The sequence below is a fragment of the Brachypodium distachyon genome, chromosome 3 (genome assembly GCF_000005505.3).
Source record: "Brachypodium distachyon strain Bd21 chromosome 3, Brachypodium_distachyon_v3.0, whole genome shotgun sequence".
Lineage (NCBI taxonomy): Eukaryota > Viridiplantae > Streptophyta > Magnoliopsida > Poales > Poaceae > Brachypodium > Brachypodium distachyon.
Genome location: NC_016133.3, coordinates 32,194,021 through 32,213,773, shown reverse-complemented (window position 1 = coordinate 32,213,773; position 19,753 = coordinate 32,194,021). Strand labels below are relative to the sequence as shown.

General features: G+C 43.6%; 5 protein-coding genes across 7 annotated transcripts; 4 read left to right on the top strand and 1 right to left on the bottom strand.

The window, feature by feature from the left end:
- Positions 1–2,368: 2,368 nt before the first annotated feature.
- LOC104583679 lies at positions 2,369–3,457 on the top strand. Its single transcript, XM_010236590.3, has one exon. The coding sequence runs from the start codon at positions 2,465–2,467 to the stop codon at positions 3,131–3,133; it is 669 nt and encodes a 222-aa protein (XP_010234892.3). The 5' UTR covers positions 2,369–2,464; the 3' UTR covers positions 3,134–3,457.
- Positions 3,458–8,721: 5,264 nt separating this feature from the next.
- Positions 8,722–11,240, top strand: LOC100821628 (vesicle-associated protein 1-2). The gene is made up of 9 exons (XM_003574119.4): positions 8,722–8,861; positions 8,963–9,033; positions 9,148–9,229; positions 9,361–9,476; positions 9,581–9,787; positions 9,854–9,922; positions 10,016–10,057; positions 10,510–10,587; positions 10,904–11,240. Exons 1-9 carry the CDS (start codon positions 8,807–8,809, stop codon positions 11,006–11,008), a joined length of 825 nt encoding a protein of 274 aa, XP_003574167.1. The 5' UTR covers positions 8,722–8,806; the 3' UTR covers positions 11,009–11,240.
- A 72-nt stretch (positions 11,241–11,312) lies between these two features.
- On the bottom strand, positions 11,313–14,243 carry LOC100821326 (vasodilator-stimulated phosphoprotein). 3 transcript variants are annotated; one of them, XM_003574118.4, is made up of 3 exons: positions 13,466–14,243; positions 13,310–13,373; positions 11,313–11,666 (listed from the first exon to the last, which is right to left on the bottom strand). In XM_003574118.4, the coding sequence occupies exons 1-2, from the start codon at positions 14,203–14,205 to the stop codon at positions 13,358–13,360; spliced, it is 756 nt and encodes a 251-aa protein (XP_003574166.1). In that variant the 5' UTR covers positions 14,206–14,243; the 3' UTR covers positions 11,313–11,666; positions 13,310–13,357. The 3 variants fall into 3 exon arrangements, with proteins under 3 accessions (XP_003574166.1, XP_014756388.1, XP_010234891.1); XM_014900902.2 differs by having other exon boundaries at positions 11,313–11,655; XM_010236589.3 differs by lacking the exon at positions 11,313–11,666 and adding an exon at positions 12,004–12,763.
- A 25-nt stretch (positions 14,244–14,268) lies between these two features.
- LOC112271522 (small glutamine-rich tetratricopeptide repeat-containing protein beta-like) lies at positions 14,269–16,347 on the top strand. The gene is made up of 7 exons (XM_024460764.1): positions 14,269–14,615; positions 14,741–14,875; positions 15,160–15,246; positions 15,453–15,524; positions 15,606–15,816; positions 15,877–16,017; positions 16,314–16,347. Exons 1-6 carry the CDS (start codon positions 14,487–14,489, stop codon positions 15,909–15,911), a joined length of 669 nt encoding a protein of 222 aa, XP_024316532.1. The 5' UTR covers positions 14,269–14,486; the 3' UTR covers positions 15,912–16,017; positions 16,314–16,347.
- On the top strand, positions 16,308–19,694 carry LOC100821025 (SET and MYND domain-containing protein 4). The gene is given in 9 exon segments (XM_024460762.1): positions 16,308–16,703; positions 16,817–16,951; positions 17,051–17,188; positions 17,607–17,762; positions 17,955–18,188; positions 18,278–18,444; positions 18,546–18,660; positions 18,760–18,840; positions 19,160–19,694. Coding segments are annotated over 9 exon segments (1,743 nt in total). The 3' UTR covers positions 19,481–19,694.
- Positions 19,695–19,753: the final 59 nt, after the last annotated feature.

The following is a 19,753-nucleotide window of genomic DNA, read 5'->3' as shown; positions in this document are numbered from 1 at the left end:
CCTATCGGGGTAAAAATTGAGGTGGCATGGGTTTCATTTTGCTGTTGTGCATGCAGCCCTTGAGCTACTGTTCGATGGGACTAGATGGGAAGCCTAGCCCCGCCGCTCTAGCCCTGTAGGCACAACTAATTCTTCTACCGTTACTTGGACCCCCGCACCGCACGGTTGTCTCCAAGGTGGGGTTGCCGGGGGTGAGGCGTTCCCGCGACCAAGGCGTTGCCGCGGGCCGAGGGTTGCCGGCTTGCCGCGAGCAGAACGTTGCCGGCAGTTGTCTTGACGAAGATCGGAACACGTTGCCAGGGTGACGTGCTTGAATTGTTGCGGAGAGAGGTCTGATCCAAGCCAACAACACCCTAGATGTTTCCAATTTTCCAGGCGGGAACCAGTTGGACCGACCCACGCGTTCAGCATCAGTGGGACTCGGAGGCCACTAGTGCGACAGGTAGACATGTATCAGTTGCATGTAATACAAATTTGAAGCACAAGTACTTGCAATTGAGTGAGACATGATGTGAGATATATTTTTTTTGAATAATGGCCTTCTAATTTTGAAAAACTTGGATTTAAAATGGGGCCTTACATACATGGAAGAAGCAAGTAACGGGTTATGTCAAAACATAAGTCAAACTGAAAGCAAAATATATTGGAGATCATAATGCTTTCTCGAAGGTGGCTATCTCAATTATACAAAACTAAATATAAATTAAATTGTCCACGGTAAGCTTTATGCAGCCTTGGTCAGTTTTGACTGTCACGTGTGGTGGCTTGACAATCACAATGTATACTTGCACAAAACTCCTGGAGAAGTTCTCTTCTAGTTTTGTTTCAGCTGGTTTGTTTAGTAGTCCCTCAGACCGGTATTACCTATCTCAAATTTTCCAAATATGAATGTATCTATGTGCAAAAGCGTCTAGATACATGTAATATTTCGACAAGTAATTCCGACAGGAGGGAGTAACTAAGTTCAGTATCAGTCTTGCTGGCCATCCTTTTTCTGGTAATTTTTTGTCTCCTTGTTGCAACACATGCAAATCTATTCAAATGTGATTCGCTGAAGCTGCTCCCCTGCTCGGCCACCGCTTCTTCGCAAATCACATGTTTCCGGGTACCCCATGTTGCCTTCCTGTCCCGGAACCGGTGAACAAATCGTCATGTGCTCCCTCGTCGTCTCGTGCAATCGACGAGATGCAGCCGGCGACAGCGCATAGACATAGGAACTAGGGTCGATCGTCGGATCCATGGCAAGTTATTCGGCTAGTTGTCGTAGGGAGATTCTGACGTCGCTTTACTGCTTTAGATTTTGATCAGAGGAAGACTTGGGGTCTAAGTACCTTAGTGATGCAGTGCAGACTACAAAGGTCTAGTAAATCTATTACGCCTATGCAGTAGCAATTCAGTGTGGGTGAAAAGTTTGATTGTGTAAAGGTGGCTTTGCCCCATCGCACGTGTGTTCTCTTTCGTTTTGCGTTTTGGACATCATACTGGGTGGCAGGGTGCGGAGCGGATCTAATCCTTGGAGATCCTTCGCACGGGGCCTCGCTTTCGTTAAGTAGGTGCTTTGGCGGTCCGGTGCTTGGTCTTGGCAATCATGGCCTTGTGATGGGTTGAATTTTATTTTTTGTTCTCACCAAAGTTCGCAGTAGAGCATCCCATCACCAACACGAAAGCTCATAGTACTTGCTTTGCATGCGTCCTCGCTAGAAGAGCTGGAAGTAAAACAACCAAGATCCTAGTATAAAACAACCAAAATCGTCCCCGAGCAGATGGAGCATACTCCTTTGCACGTAGGCAGCAGGAAGGGCACCCGGTACCAAACGCGTATTCTGACTGGGGATAGTACTCCCGTGCTCCATTTGGGTAGCCTAGCTAGCCTAGTCAGCACGGAGCCACGGATCCATAATCCAGCTGGCCGTGAACGGGAGACAGCGAGCCGTGCTCTTCCCACTCCACCAAACAAGGAGATCGCAGCCGCGCGCTTTTGACAAGGGTCAAATGTCAGACCAGCTGCTGATGAAGTGAGAGTGCTGACTGCTTCCCGCCCGGGCCAACTGGAAAAACCAGCACTGCACGAACGAGAACCACAGGAAATAGTGAAAGAGAGGAAAACTCAAAATAAACGATGGTAAAATGCAGATAGAATAGAGTAACATCGTCTGCATAACACAGGAAAAACTTGTTGATCATAAATGGATAAAACTATTAACGAGTTGATAAATGAGGTACAATATGGCCCGTATGGTTAGTACTACTGCCTCTGTGAAACCAAGCAGTCCAAGCTCATCTACTCGTAGAGTCGTAGCAAAACGCGGCATACAGGAGCTTCCTCCGGTACAACACACCGGATCTCAAGCCTCAATTGTCGCACTCGCTAGCTCGTAGGCCTAGTACAGCAAACCACTGCAAGGAAGTAAAGGCCAAGGAGGACACAGCATCTTTCCCCTCTTCCAGGTTTCCAGCAAATGCCATGCCATGCCTCCGCGGCTGCCCAGCCAGGGCAGGAGTCCGCAGGACAGCACTCGCCCAACCCCAACCTTCCCCGCGACAATCTCCCCTGATCCGAACCTCCTCCTCCCTCCAGAATCCACTCCAATCTCACGCGCCAGCCTGGCACGCGACCGTGGTCAGCTTCCAGCTCACTGCCCTCCTACGGCCTATATATACACACACTCAACCACACGGCCACACCCACACCCACTCTACTCTCCCCTGCTCCTCGCATCCCCAGCTCACACAAGTCCGGAGCTCACATACAAATCGAGAAAACAGAGTAGTATTCCTCCAGTTAATAGCGGCTGCAATGGCGAGGCGCGGCTTCTTGTGTTCGCCGAGGGTGCTGGTGCTTCTTCTGCTGCTGGTTCTCGGCGACGCGGCCGCGATGGCGATGGCCAGGCAGCTGCTGGGCGGCGTGGCGCAGACGCCGTGGCCGGCCGGCGCACCGGCGGCGGAGGGGCCGGCCGGCGACGTGGCGCGGCCGCGGCGGCACGAGGACAGGTCGATCGCCGGCGCCGAAGTGATCCTTGCCGGGTTCGCGGCGGCGGTGGTGGCCGCCATCTTCTGCTACATCAGGGTCACCAGGAAGAAGAGCAGCGGCAGCCACGGGGCGACGCTCGGAACGGCGCCGGAGAAGGTTTGAAACAAGACGATAAAGTATGCAATATCTAGACACTACCACTAGTGTATTAGGTTGTTCATGTCTTGTTTTCGTGGTTCAGAGAGAGTTGTAAAGAGGATGAAATGGCAGGATTTGGTAGAGTTTTTAGTCTCGGAGCACCGAGCTCCATTGCTTAGATGCAGAGATGGCCGGCCACCTCTGTGGTTGTACATGTGTTGAGAATGAGAATGAGAATGAGATGTAGGGAAAAGAAAGCATCAGCTGAGCTATTACTGTTCTTGATAGCGTATCCGAGCTCTGTTGAGATCCTCCTGTTGAAATCTTAAATCATATCTCCAGCTTCCAGTCTTTTTTGTTTGCTGAAACAGCAGAAGACCTACAACAGAGTTGCTCTGCCATGACGAAGGCAAGATCTTGGGGATCGCATTCAAAGCCAAGATGGCACGAACGGGACCAACCTTTTTGGACCTTTTTATTTGTGTCCTCAAGAATTCAACGTGTTGCCGTTGCAGAGCTGTATCGCACCTGCCGGCCTGACCCAGCAGTCCAATTGGTTCCTACCAGCGTACCGTGTGTTCGTGCGTACGCCAGGCCAGGGCAGATTCCTCAACAACTAAAAACTCCGATGGACTGAGATGGGAGATTCGGAGCACCACTCAATCACGTACGCGCGGACGGCCGAGGGACACGGAGCCACTCGTCGCCGCGCGCGTTCACGTTCACCGCACTATCAGTCATCAGATATTCAAATGTCTGGTTACTGGTTAGCATACCCCTACATCTTCATCTTTTTTTCCTATTAAAAACTTAATTAGCGACGGCGGTCTTCGGTTTTTTCGGACTGCTTCCGTTGTTGATTTAAGGGCATCTTCAATGACATTAGCTAAAAACTCGCCATCCGTCCGTTTTTGTCCGCGGACCAAAAATTGCAATCCAATGAGACTAACCAAACACTTGCCGTCCGTCCGTTTGTCCGCTAACATGCCATATTCAAGCCAAATTTGAATTGGCTTTGGCAACATTAATTTGGGCATGAAAAAAAGCAAAAGAATTTGCTCTCCACGCGTGCCAACCAGAGGCATATCTCCCGCGTCCTGACAGTGCCATGTCATTAATTTGTGATGACGCACCGCATGATTTGTGCTTATTTCGATACTATGCCATTTGAGATATTTGAACTTTGTCATTTGAAATATTTGGCCCATGTCGTTTTAATTAATTTGCACTCTACGATTTATTCTTGCATTGATATTGTTGAATACATAGATGTTTGATAATACAATTCATCGAGAAATAGGTGTGGACAATATGAAAGACGGACATTTAGCTCGTGTCTATTGGGTGATGTGGTAAATGGACACTTGTCAAATTGTTCCGACGGTGGACAAACGGTTGGATGGCTTGTCCATTTGGCTGGTCAGCCTTGGAGATGCTCTAACACATTGAAATGAGAATGACTATGCCTTACATGATCTGAACACAATATTCTATGATAGTGCCACATTGTATGTAAATATGTCAGGTATTTTTTAGTCCATAGCGACCCATGTGCGTTATGCTAGTCTCTATAACAAGAGAACCAAACCACCTATTAATGCAGGAGTTCGCTCCACTTATCGTTCAATTTATAGTAAATTTCACGAAACCACATTTCTTGATTAGTGGCATTAGTCCATTATCCTCGGCCTTGTCTGTTGTTCTTTCTTTCATCACTTCTTGGTTTAACATAATAAATTATATGGTCTAAGATAATAGACAATAATACAATAAATTTAAAAATAAATTCATTTTAATCGGTAGCAGCACATGATATTGTTGCTAGTTTTTATGATATATCTGTTTATGATATGATTTCAATAGGCTCACGAAAGGACAAATTCGGTCACATTTGCCGGCAGGCCGGACCAGGGCCGCTTTTAAGCGCACCAGAATGCATGGCGGGGCCCGTGCAATCATCGTTGGCATAACGCGTTGATTTTCACAGGCCGCCACGCGTGTCCGGATATTAGATCGACGGCCTCTTGATCTTGAACATCAGTAGGAGTAAAAAAAAAATAGGCCTGCGGGAAAAACCCGGTATCGTTTGAAAGAAGAAGATCTTCTCACACAGGACTAGAAAATCGCCGAACCTCATGCCCACCCATACACAGTAGCACCTGCGGCGCCACGTGAGATCAAAGCCGGCTTGAAATTCGCTTCCAACGGGAGTTAAACCTAGGACCAAAAGGGTGCTACTGGATGCTCTAGCCATTACGCTAGAATCCTGTTCGCAACAACAGTAGGAGTAATACTGTACTGTATGGATCGTGTATATTCGAACGATCATGAATTCATGATTCCGTTGGCTGTGATTGATCTTCCAGCAATCTTCGTTTCATGATTTCATCTTCACTTTCTTTACCTGCAATCTTGGATTTCGTTCCGTGTGAAGTATCGATCCCACGGCTTCGAATCACCAACCCAGTCGATCATCTTCCATAACTGATGAGAGAGCTGAGAGCATGCATTGCACGCACGACCCAACGACACGGCGCCGCCGCGGGGCTCGTAGCTCGTTCTGGTTCAGTGCATCGCCTGGCGTCTCTGGTCCGCCCGGTACATGCACGCACTCCTATAAAAGCAACCATTCAACGCGACGGCATCTCACAGCAAAGCAATACCCCACAATGATGCAGGAATATACACTGCATCCATGATTAATTTCTAGTAGTACGTGTAGGCTCACGCACGAGTCATGACACAATAAATTTGGTCTCATTTGCCTACACGCGATCTGATTGCAATTGCATGCATGCATGGCTTCGAATCAGAAAAAGTCAAACTAGTTAGAGATCTCAACTGGTGGGGTCTTGCTTTTAAGCATGGACCTGTATAATCATTGACATTTTAGAAAACCGCGTCCTTTTTGGTGTAGTTTGAAGATGCATGCGTGTAGTTTTTTATGAAAAAAAATTAGTCCTCCGGTCCAACAAAAGATGTCTCAATTTTGACTAAATTTGAATGCATCTATACACTAAGTGATGTCTAGATACATCCAAATTTTGACAAACTCGAGACATTTTTTGTTGAACGGAGGGAGTATCAATTTTGGATTGAAAAGATAAATGAATTTGTTTTCGTACCGGCGGTCTCGAATAACTTTTTTGCATGAAAATCTAGAAGTATATTCAGGACTCAAATGTTTACATGAATAATTACTTTTGCTTTTAAATTCTTTGTATTTTTATTCTAAATTTATTGACCATCTCGGGACATTTTGGACATGGGCTGTCCTCTCTTTTTTAGGAAGACTTTCTCTTCCCGAGTTGTCACATGCAGATATCTCGCCCCTTCGCCATGGTGAGAAGAGAGAAACAAGATGGAGGGAAAGAACGAAAAATAACATTGACAAGTTGTTAAATCATACTCTCTCTAACTTTGTACTAAACCCACACTTATTATGGATCGGAGTGAGAACTAAAAAAACATCGACTACTACAATCCCCCTGTCATTTTTGAAGAAAAAAGATCTAAGTCTTGAGATTTACATTTGATGGATCATTTTGGGGTGGGGGGGGGGGGGGGGGGCTTAGGGTCTCTTTGATTCAATGGCAATCAAAGAATAGTAGTAAGACTTACAATTATTTAGATTTTTTCTCTGACTCATAAGAGTAATCTTATAAATTCTTTTTATGGACCAATTTGCGCTGAGTTGTATTTCTTGTTGATTTTATTTGTTTAATTGTTACCGTAGTAATTCCACTTGTTTTTTGTGAAATCCATATCTCCTTTTGTGGTGCAACCAAACAACTTTAATTATACTCAATTTTATGTTCTCAATTTTGTTAGAAATACTCCAAGGTATTGAGCAACACGTTCGACTTGGAAATGTTTGTTCCAAGTAATTTGAAAACAGTCACATGTCCCTTTGCTTTTACCAAATTATTCTTTGTCGTAAGAGGAACAAATGATCAAAGTTTATAGTCTTAGCCACCGCATCATAATATGGTGAAAAATCGATCGATGCACGGGCATGTGGAGACGGCTTCCTGTAAAAAGAGAAGAAATTAATAAATCCAAACGCCACTGATTGCAACATTACAACATGCAAAGGATTAGACGGCTCGATAGCATCAATTTGTCTAGCAATTAGTCACAACATGATAACGTGAAGGGTGAATTTGTCAAAGGCACATAAAGTGTCCCTCTGGTATATCTTTTGACAAAACCGTTTGCATGCACACAGATGCATGGACACTTCTTTTTTACTCTTGTCTCTCGGTCGACAGGATGTATGCACACCTTCCTATTTATTGTGAATGATGTGATGCCAACACGAGTGAGAACGACCGGGCAACAACGGAAAGTATATTACCTTTTGCTGAGCATATATTCACACATATATACATATGCTCGTACAGATAACAAATTCAGCAACTCACCCCATTCTGTCAAGAAAGGGGCCTACAGATAGTGTGCCATTTAAAGTAGATCATGATTTAGGGTTGTCAACGGAAAAGGCGACCAAAAAGACTATTAGTTATTTTTGCCCAATACAAATAACACTGTGCGGTTTGTCATTTTTGTCAAATATAAGTGTCTCACTAAATAGGTGTGAACATATTAATGATGTGATGATGTGGCATGTTTGCATGTTGAGAAAAATCAAGTAGCGGGTTTCTCCTACTTCCGTGCGGTTTGTCATTTTTGTCAAATATGAGTTTCTTACTAAATAGGTGTGAACATGTTAATGATGTGATGATGTGGCATGTTTGCATGTTGAGAAAAATCAAGTAGTGGGTTTCTCCTACTTAGATATAGAAGATTTGTAAAAACCAATACCGTTGGTCACGAGGTAGAGAAAATATAATCCACAAAATTCGTGTATTTAACATACCTTCTAATTTGGTAAATACAAGGTGGGATGGGGGTGCGCCAACGGTACAAGATAATTATGAAATACTCTATGTGTCCTCTGGAAAAAAAGAAATACTTTACGTGAGATACTCCGTATCCGGGATCTTGCCGTCAACCCATATGACTCACATAATTCAGTCCAAGAATAAGAAAATAGAACCCATAGTGAAACCCTAGCGAGCATAGAGCTTGGTGCCTGTCGCGTGCGGCGGACACTAGGCGAAGACAAGAAGAGACATCTGATGTTGTGCGGCAGCCAGAGTATATTAACATGTTTATGTGGAAAAAAGAGAGTACTCCTTTGTGTATCTTTTGTGTCAGTTGGACCACCTGGCTCAAAATCCGGAATACGCCACTGTTCCATACTAGTAGGTAATAAATATAAGCCATTTAATGAAAAAAAAGCACCCATGATAAATATATTTCATGATTTTGTATGAAGACCTTTAATATTTTCATAAATGGTAAAACCAAACCGAGTACATCTTTGAATCAAATGAATTTCATTATTTTTTTTTGCAAGATTTTAATCTTAAAGAATTTTGTCTATTAATAGAGGTTGTTTGATCCAGGATTAAAAAACTTTTATCCTCAATTCGAAAATTTTAAAATCCTGCAAATTTCAATATGAAGAAATGGAAGAAATTCAAAATAAAGGAAAAAGCTAATTAACATAAAACCCCAAGAAATTTGCATCCAAAAAACCAAAGCCAGAGCTGAAGCACGATTCCTCCGACCAAAAGGCCCCCTTTTCCCACCACTTCTTCCTTCCCCTTGGGGCACAGCAGGCCAGCAGCCATGGCCGCCTCCGGCGACCTCCTCGACGTCGACCCCCCCGAGCTCCAGTTCCCCTGTAAGCTCTCCGCTCTCGAACTCTCCTTTCTACCTCCTTCTCGTTTCAGAATTTTCCTGGATTTTCCCGTTGATCCGTCTCCAAGTTCTTCGCATACACAGTCGAACTCGACAAGCAGATCTCCTGCCCCCTGAAGATGACCAACAAGACAGAAAGCAACGTCGCCTTTAAGGTGAACCGCCTGTTAATTTTGGTGCTGAACCCTAGAAAATCTCCGTCGCTTTAGCTTCTCGACGGATTCTCTTATGCTTTTCTGTTGTGCCCCTGTGATGCGTGTGGGTAGTAGGTTAAGACGACGAGCCCCAAGAAGTACTGCGTGCGCCCCAACAATGGCGTCGTGCGGCCGCGGTCCACCTGCGTAGTTGTAGGTAACGTGTTCTGTTCACTGTACCAGCTAGACTGCCAGAGCTCAAGAAACTGCTCAATTCATACTTTAGAGTTTAGAGTATTCTTTTGTTGATTCTGATGGAGAAATTTCTCTGCGTTTTGTGTGGACCAGTGACGATGCAAGCGCAGACCATTGCGCCACCGGACTTGCAATGCAAGGACAAATTCTTGGTGCAGAGCGTGGTCGTCGGTGATGGCTTGTCAGCGCAGGACATCACCCCTCAAATGGTAATGGACTGGTAATAGTACCAGGGTGCAGCTTTCATGTTGTTTATGGCATTAGGTTTGATATTTGATTTTTTGTGCTTTGATGTTTGGTGTTTGTTGACTAGTTCATGAAAAAAGAGGGTAATGTTGTTGAGGAGGTGAAGATGAGGGTCACTTATGTGATGCCACCTGAATCGCCTTCTGAGATTGCGGAGGAGAATGATGGTCCACAGCGAATCCTTGTGCCTATGCAGCAAATTTTGGACAATGGGAGGAGTGCTTCAGAGCTGTCGAGTGGCTCGGTGTCACTGAGATCAGCTGAGCTGGGGACAGTAAGTCTTTCTTCTCGATATTTCTGTATTGATGTGAGTCTAAGGAGATGAATAATGTGTTCTCAGGAGGTTGGATCACCTAGAGGACCACTTATGAGGACTGAGGAATTACTTAAGGCTGCAGGACATGCTGTTGTATGTTCTAATATATATAAGTTCTTTGGCTGATAATTTTTTGTTTGTATAATTCTTATTTTGACTGTTTTGTCTTCTGGCGTGAAACTGTAGGAAACAAGAACATATGCAGGACCTGATGTGCAGTCCCTTGAGGTGAGCCCATTAGACTCGTTGTTCTTTGGCCTTTTAAAATGTAAATCATTGTTGCCCAGAAACGATGGGAACATAATAGTAGGTCTTCTTTATTATTCTTGCCATATGATTCATATTTAGTTGCTTCTTATTGGAATTACATGACTAAATGTAGTTATGATTTTAATTGTGCACATCCAGTTAATGTTCTTAAGTAAAGTTGGATTATCTGTTCTTTGGTAGTCTTGGCCATATTTCTAGTTCACTATATACATCATACTACTGGCATTAGTAATGCGGGCATCAGGACATCTTTTAGTTTAGTTGGTTTTTAATGTTTTACTAAATGATTGTTCCAGCCTTCACTGGTACCAAAGTTACTTGTTTGGCAAAAATTGTACTCTTCTTCTTAGCGTTTTAATTATTGTTGTTGTTTCTGAGCACAATAAACTTGTCTGTTTATCTAATTTCAGCTGTCAGCTTTGATTGCAAAATTAACTGAGGAAAAGGATTCTGCACTTGAGCAAAATAAAAAGCTTCGAAACGAGTTGGTGAGTATTGTGTTGGAATCATGTGCTCTTTCGATGGGCTTCTACACTCTATTTTTGAGATGGGGGCTACTACACTTACTAATGCAAGAGTTCTCTCCACAGTAAAATAAAATAAAATGCAAGAGTTCTCTCATGATTGAAATACTATCATAAAATGGATGTCAGTGCATAACTTCCTTAACTAAATGTCCTCTAAAATATACACATAAACCGTTATTCTACACACCCATAAATCAGGGCTCCAAGATTTCTGATATCTGAAACCACCTTGATCATTTTACTTACTCATGCAAAATATTTTCACCCCAACATGCAGGAGTTGGTAAGGCGTGAAGCCACTAAACAAGGAGGCTTCTCGCTGTTGTTTGTACTCTTGTCTGGGCTGCTTAGCATCGTTCTGGGCTACCTTGCAAGGAAATGAGGATTTAAGTGTCCTGCCCAGTCTAATCATACAATTCATGTAGTAAATAAACGACTACATCGTGTGGTGTTCGGTTCTGTCGGTTCGCAGTTTCACATTCTCACTGATAGGGCATGTTTTGTTCTTGATGCGTAATGCATTTTAGTTAGTCATTTCAAAGTAACTGCTCTTGATTGTGGCTTGTGATTCATTACAATTTCGTTATAACTATAGTCTGATCTGTTGAATGTCAGTTCCGAGTGTGGCCATGTCACTAACAACCTAACACAAATCTTTTCCAAATTCAGCTACACAATTGCTCAAATTTACCAAAGAGCTGACGCCCAAAGCAATATTTTGGCCAGACAATTGGAGCATCTGTTTTAGAAAGTGCAGTCAGAAACCAAAACCAAGCATGCACAGCAGCGAAAAGTTGATAAACTTTACAACAACAGTTCATGTGCAATTGCTGACTCGAACACTAATGCATCTGTTTATTCTACAGAAAAAGAAATATCACATACAAACTAGTCTCCAATTCTTTGACCCTTTACCAAGGTGCTCTTGAACTGCTTCAAAGTTTATCCTATATTCCTATGGCAACTGACCAGTAAAGCTCTTTGCCTCCATATCTTTTCTCCCAAGCTAGTCATGCCATCTTCAGTTTCCTGAGGGAGATCTAGGAAGAGAAAGATCAGCGGACAGATTTTTTTTTTGCAAAATAAGTATACTCTAGGTCTGCAAACATTAAATACTCCCTCTGACCCATATTACTTGTTTCAAATTTGCCCAAATATGGATGTATCTATTTTAAAAAAGCGTCTAGATACATGTAATATTTTGACAAGTAATTCCGGCCGGAGGGAGTAGTTCAATTATTCCATTTATGGAGATCAAGATCTTAACACAGACATTCCATCAGCAACTTAGAAAGAATTTCTAGCATCAACCATCAAAGGAACAACATTGACAGCAAATTGCTGTAAGCATACAATGCTTAACACTGCAAAACTATCTTGCACACAAAGTAAAAACATCTAATTTTCATACGCACATGTAAATTAGCACTCTATATGGACTTATTCACCATGTAACAATGATTCTACAAATGGGGATGGTGGGGAGTAGAAAATAGTGAAGGGAGACAGATTTTAAAAGCTCTTTTGTAACTAAAAGTTGTGAATGAAACAAAGTAGGAATGCACGGGGTCCGGTTCAGCCCACTGCACCACCCCTCATTTCTGGTACCAAAAGGGTATTTGTTCGCCCAAAAAGAGAAAAGGTTCAGCAGGGATGGAAGCTTATGCGCCTAGGTTCGAACCGTCATCCCTGATTCGTCCTCAGGGTTGTCTCTTCCACAAGTGACTTTCTCCTGCATCAATCTACAAACAGCCGCCATCGCCTCCATGGTATCTGTCTTCTCGTCCGCTCTGTTGGCTGTTGCGTCCTCCGCCTCTTACCGCTAGCTAGCCGGAGCTCATTGACCTTGCCTTCTTTGACCGTGCTAACCATACTTGTGCTCCATTTGGTCTTCATTGACGCAGTTGTTCTTAATTGGAGAGCCTTTGTCAGATTTTTTTTTTTGATTGGCAGAATTGGAGCAGCAATGGCGGCCACAAGAATTGGCAAATGCAAACGCTAATGGCATCAGCTGGACATGTTTGTGCTCCATCTGTTCTTAATTGAAGCAGTTCTACTATGCCAAACAGAGCCGACCCTAAGAACCATTAGGTCCAGCAAGTATCCTGCTGCTCTAGCTCTGGATCGACAATTACCCCTGCAATTTGTCAAAAGGGCCAGAGGTCTGTGAGGGGGGGGGGGGGGGTCAAAACCAGACTGCCCCCCCTTGCATGCATAAAACGAAGTCATCCCCAGTTTGCAACTAAGAATTCTTTCTTTTCCTTCTCCCTTTGTCCCTTTGGTGTGAGGATATTACCATATTTACACTTCCAAACAAACATTTAGAAAATCATTTGTCAATTGAAATATATTAATAGAACGTACAAACTAAGGATTCAATATAACAAGAGACCAATTTGGCAAATAAGTTAATTTAGAAATGGGAAGAGTGAATAAGGCATTTCAATTATTTTTCTGTCTGCACATGCCTACAAAATCAAAACAACGGAAATAATTGCGTGATGTGTTACGAATCCAACCTCGATACAAATGCCTTAAAACAACTTGAGAGCCATAATAAACCATGAAATAATTCATGATTCTAATTACAGTTGAATTATATCTTTCACCACAACAGAACTAATTTCATCTGTCACTCTCGACACCCAAAATCAGGAACTGAACAGGCATTGCACTACCGTACCTTGAATCGACATCCATTGCAAATCCTGCACACAATATGTGTGAACCCTCATCGTCGCACATACCTGCATCCAAGGAAATATGGACAACAATTAGAACGCGATCACAATCAAAACAAACATGGCAAACACACCAATAGTATCCCTGATGCCGCTACCTGGACGAGCGCTCCCGCTCTGGCTGCCTTCCCTTCCTTGCTGTAGCGGCAAGCAAGGCACGCTCGCGTTCCTTCTCCTTGGCCTCTCTCTTTCTCCTCTCCTCTCTAAGCTCCTCTATACTCTTCTTCCCACCATTCCTCTTCCCTTCTCTCCCTTCCTCGCAGTCCTTCCTCGGCTTAGAAGAGGACGCTAAGGGCTTCGACATGTACCAGGGTGCCGCCACACCCTTCCCGGCGAGGCCATAACCCAGCCTGTACTTTTCGTCGTCCGGCCCCGCCGTCCTGGTTTCCTCCTCCTTCTTCCGCTTCTTAGGGTTCGGCTTAGTGTCGGCAGCAGGCTCCCGCTCCCGAGCTGCGCCCCTCCCGCCGTTAGCAGAGGCGAGCGCGGCGAAATCAGCTGCGCCACCGCCGCCGGAGAACAGGTTGATGTGTCCGCCGTCGGAGACGATGGGGGAGGGATCCGCGGACGGTGTGGCGGGGGGTGGGGACGGGGCGACCGGGTAGGCATGGGGTGGGGGCGACGAGGCACGAGGAGGAGAGGGCGAGTCGGCCTGGAGGCCGCGGTTGCGACGGAGCGCGAGGAGGCGGGAGTGGGACTCGCGGCGGCGTGTGGCCTCTCGCTCGAGCTGGTCCTGGCGGGCGGCCTCGGCCTCGTCGACGCGGACTTTCTCCTGGTTGTCGAACCTGTAGACGTTCCAGCGCTTTTGCGGCAGGATGTTCAGCCCGCCGTGCCCGCCCATAGCTGCCTACCTACCGGAGCGCGGCTCCTCGCCGGCGGCCGCGGCTATCGAGATTAGAGACGAGGTGTTTCGGCGACTCGGAGATTGGAATTGGGGGATTTTGCTTTGCTTTCGCCCGTGTTGGAGGAAAGGGGTGGGCTACGGGCTATTCCTCACCTATATTGGGCCGCATTGGCTGATAGATTCAAGATTTTGGGGGCAGCCAGCCCAACACACAGTTCTGGGGTTAAAGCCTGACGTCATCCGCTTGCTTCCGTTCCGCCTCGCTTTCATTTCTTTTCATGGAGCGGCTCAAATCGGCGGTGCCGGCCGATATCCGGCGAGCCGTCGGCGAGGGCACGGCCCGCGACCTCCCTTCCACCACCTCCCTCCTTCTCGATTTCTTCGACGGCGTCCCTCTCTTCCACCAGGTAACCACCCCGCACGTCCTACCGCTCCATGGGTATCTTTGTGCTCCTGCCTACTGGGGTACTAGCCTCCAGCGTAGCTAGGTCGCTGGTCTCAGCGATTGTTTTTTTGTTTCCTTCTGTCCAAGGTCATCAGCGAGCTAACCGACCCAGAGCTCGCGCTGTGCCGCAAAGACAAGGGGAGGGCGGTGGAGCTGAAGGGCCGGGGCAATGCATGCTTCTCCAAGAGGGAGTTCGAGCAAGCACTTGGGTTCTATTCGCAGGTTTGGTTTCTCTTACTCTATTTACTGAACTGTGCGAAATTTTGAATTGCGGCCCATGATTTTGATACCTTGTACCCGTGAAAAAAGAGAACGCTTTGTTCCAAGCCAAGTTCAGAAGTAACTCTATCGTTCAGCAGTGAAGTATGTGGGTGGTTCACTTGTTTAGTTGTTAAAGCAGTGTCATATTGACATAAGAGAATTAATCCGACTTCATCTTTAATGGCATTTTCTTATTTAGCTGATTGATTAATGTTCTTTCTTGATTTTGCAATGCATTTTTGCAGGCACTACGTTACGTACCGATTAGTTCTGATGGAAATTATGAGATTTTGGTACCTACATTATATGTCAACCGTGCCTCTACCATGCATGTGAGTCTTCAATTTTTCTATTTGTAGAATCTGGACACCTTTGATGTAATTTTCTATCCCAGGGCTTGGAATTGTTTCTTGAAAAACAGTGAATATCTCAGATACTTAAATTGTTCCTGCTATATTTAAGTTACATTGCTATAAATGATTTATTTGTCCTTCCATCAGACATTTTCTTGTTTCTAATGATTTTTCTGAACTTGCAGAAATTGGGCCTGCTGAAACAGTGTCTACGGGACTGCAACAGGGCCATCTCTGTTTCATCTAATTATGCCAAGGTAATAAGAGTATCACAGTTGTAACTTTGTCACATGCATCTTGTATATGATGGTCATTTGTCACCTATTTATTTGTTTCAGGCATGGTACAGGAGGGGAATGGTAAATGCATCGTTGAAGAAGTATTCATCTGCCATACATGATTTAAAGGTTGCATTGAGCATGGAAGTGACTTCTTCTGGAAAGAGCAACATAGAGCAAGAGCTGAAGTTGATTTTGCTGAAGCATCGAAATGTGAATGAAGTTGGAAGATCAAGCAGTGATTGCCAGGATGCAGGGTTGCCACATACAGGTTGGAACTTTTCATAGACATACAACTTTTGTTGGATTTGTACTTAACACTAAGTGTCAGATATCAATTGGCTAATTGGCAGCAGAACCACATAAAGTTGTTCTAGAGTGTGCCTCAACACCCAACAAAGGTAGAGGAATGATGTCTCTAAATGTTATTTCTCCAGCCTCATTGATTCATGTTGAGGACCCTCTTGCTGCGGTATGAACAAGACCCATCTCTTCAACTGTTTACACCAAATGCTGTCTCTCGACCTTCCTGTTCTGTGTATTTTCTGAGGCCATATCAAGTTGTCAAGTTCTTTTCTGTAGTTCACATATGAATTGAGGAAGTTATGCATTTATTTAGGTACTAGATTGTTTTACAAAGGCAGGCATTTAGCTTACTTCGTGTGCTCTGTTTGCAATTAGTGATTAATTATTGTTGTTTTATTGCAAATTCCTCAGTAATCTTGAACTGAATTCTGTATGTCTCTTACTTGCTACAGTTGTATGCAGATTATCATTAAATCTTGCCGAGAGACCCACTGCCATTATTGCTTTAGTGAAGCACCTGCAGATGTTGTATTCTGCCCTTTGTGTACAATACCTGTTTACTGTTCAAAAGAGTGCCAGGAGCAAGCTGTAGGTGATATTTCTTGGAATCAAGATACTTCTCTTGAATTTAACAGTCATCATCTGGTTGATAACGCAAAGTTGGGCCTAACCTCTACAAGGTGCAAGACTTCAAACTCTAAACAGATTGCTGAACATATGCATGAATGTGGAGGTGCCCATTGGGCAGCTGTTTTGCCAGCTGATATAGTTTTAGCTGGTCGAGTAATGGCACAATACATAGATAAAAGACTGCTGACTGGAAAGAGCTCTGCCATCTCTGGCCCAAATTTGGTAAAATCTTATATTTTCATGAGTTTACCACTTTCTGTTGCTGTTAGCATTTACATATTAAGTAGTTAAGTACTGCCAGGTGAGGAACTAACGGGCCAAATTGACTATTGTAGGATCTCGTTCACCACTATGATATAGATTCTCCTACTAGCAAGTTGGAATCTCATATATATGCTATTGTCTTGTTATTATGCCTCCAAAAGTACTATAGATCAGACCTTTCATGGAGAGAGGAATCTTTATCACAGGTACATGTGACATTTATTTGTGTAGTTTTCCTACTTGTGTGCATGGTTATTGCTTCGATATTTCACAGGGGCTAATAAGCTTTCTTTAATCTTATACAGCTGGTTCTTTTGATATGTCAAATTAAGGTCAATTCCATTGCTATTGTTCATATGAAATCTGTGGATGGAGGCCAGGAACTGACAGAAAGTAAAGGGTATTCTACAGCTAGTGATGCAGTTATGTGTAGTGTCGAGCAGGTTTGTCTTTCACCACTCTCTTTTCTGGGATCCGTGCATGATATGATGGAAAGTGATGAATGTTGATTGCCTACTATTCGATGTGCTGATGAATATTTAATTTATTCTCCCATTTTTATATATAAGTACAATTCTTAAGCATGAAATGTTATGCTGAAAGTAGAAAATTTGATAATATCTAGTAAAAAAACTTGACAAGATGTTTAAATTCACAAAATATGGTTGTTATGTCAAGTAGGTACTCCTGAATCCCTATATAAGGCTATTTGAATGATATAGGTAGCATGTTGTTGCTACTTGTAGTTTTCCTACAATGTCACATGTGCTGTTACTTTGCTTTGGCTTTGGCTTTTGCACCTGATGCTCATTTGTTTCTCTTCACCATTTGTAACGTGTGTTTTGTTTTGCTTACTGTCAGATCAGGGTTGCCCAAGCTATTTACATGTCCGGTAGCCTCTTTAATCACTCGTGCCGCCCAAATGTGCATACCTATTTTCATTCACGCACTCTCTTTCTAAGATCTACGGAGTATATAGAATCAGGGAGCCCACTAGAGCTATCATATGGTCCACAGGTCTCTCCCTCCCTCTCTCTCTTGTGTGTTTATGTGTAACATACTGAAAGGTACTCTCTCGGATCCATAATAAGTGTCTCAGGTGTAGTACAATTTCGTACTAACTTTGTACTAGATCTGAGACACTTATTGTGGATTGGAGGGAGTAACTGCGAGTTAATAGTTTGCACTGTTTGTGCTTTTCATTTCTAGGCTGGCGAGATGGATCTTCTAGAGAGACAAAAGTCACTTCAGGAGAATTACAAATTTAGTTGCCGGTGTTCAAGTTGTTCAGAGCTAAATCTATCGGACCTTGTCATCGATTCATTTTGTTGTCCAAGAAGTTTCTGTCTTGGTGCCGTATCAGAATCGACTTGCTACAGATCTGAAGAGAACTTTGTGCATGTTTCCCTAAATGGATCTGCTGTCTGCAAACTATCGTTACCTGTAAGATGATTTTCCCTCCCAATGGTTTTAACCCAAAATTTTCTAATTGGTTTGTTTGGTGGCATCAACGTGATATTCTTTTTGTTCAGGATGTATCCAAGGTTGATGAGGATATGGAGAAGGTTGGGAAATTGTTTTTCAGAAATGATGATGCTGATTTGAAGATAGATCCAGGATATTGCATGAGCTGTAGATCACAACTTGACTTGTCTTCTGTTGTTGCTACATTAGACAGGGCAGCATCAAAGATCAACAGGTATATTAAGCACTATTGCATGAGTCATTGCTGAACTAATTGCATATTTCACCAGTGGATTTTTTTCCCATGGCGAAGTTGGATAACAATTACACTCACAGGTTTAAGGAACTTATAGTTATTGACGATGTCTCTGAAGTTCTCATCACAAATGCATTACAATCCCTGGAACAAATCAAGAAGTTGAGGCACCCATATAGCAAGGCTCTTGCCCAGGTTAGAGTGCTCATTTTACTTGCCTTCTTAGAAATTCTTCTCCAAATTTTGCTGGCAATTACTGTCTAAAAACATATGTTTTGATTTTGGAACATGTAGGCAGAAGACAAAATTGCAGAGGCCTTTGCAAAGGTAGGAGATCAAGAACAAGCAAGAAAGCACTGTGAAGCATCAATTAAGGTAGTCATTTTCTCGTCCTCAATTGTCGCTCAAATCGCTAACTAGTCTAGGGACGAATACAAGGGAGCTCTTCTATAATCAGGACGCATAGTATTTCCTTCTCCAACAAGTAACAATTACAATTATCAGCTAGGCTCCAGATGCTGATGTGGGCACAGCTTGCGTTATGGTTCAGACTGAATAAGAACCTCTGGAAACTTGTTTCATAGCTACCTAAACGGCTAAATTCATGCTAAATAGCACGGTTGTTGATTACAGCTTCACATAATTCACTTTTGAAATTTTCACTTGTTCTGAAGTGCATCTTATGACGATGCAGATCCTCGAGAAGCTGTACCACCCCAAACACATAGCCATTGCCCACGAGTTGATCAAGCTCATTTCCATCAAGCTGTGTATGGGGGATAAGGCAGGTGCAGCAGCTACAGTCACCCGGGCAGAGGCAATATTCTTGCTTTATTATGGACCAGATGTTCAGAGGGTTTTACCTTACATTGATGCCCTAAAAATAGCTGTCAGTGGATGATTCATCGAAGTACCTTGGCAATCTCAGGAGCAGAGGATCCTCACAGATATGTGCACCTACCTCTTCGCTGACAGGCTTATTGATCAGTGTATGATTTTACTTGGTGCAGTTTAGTTTTCAAATAGACAAAGCTAGGAAAGGAAAATTAGTCGATCCAATTGTGACAATCTTGCCAGCAATGTAACTTCTGAATTTCTGAAATCTCCTGTAGTTATAGAGGTTGCGAATTTTACTTCCAATGTAAACTGCTCGACACCATTCACACTGTCTTAAAATGCATGTACGTTGCAAAATGCTTCAACTGACGTAGATACAAAAAGTAGACCCATATTATCACGCGTCCATAAAAATAAACATCATCATTTTATTATGTATTAACTAGTACTA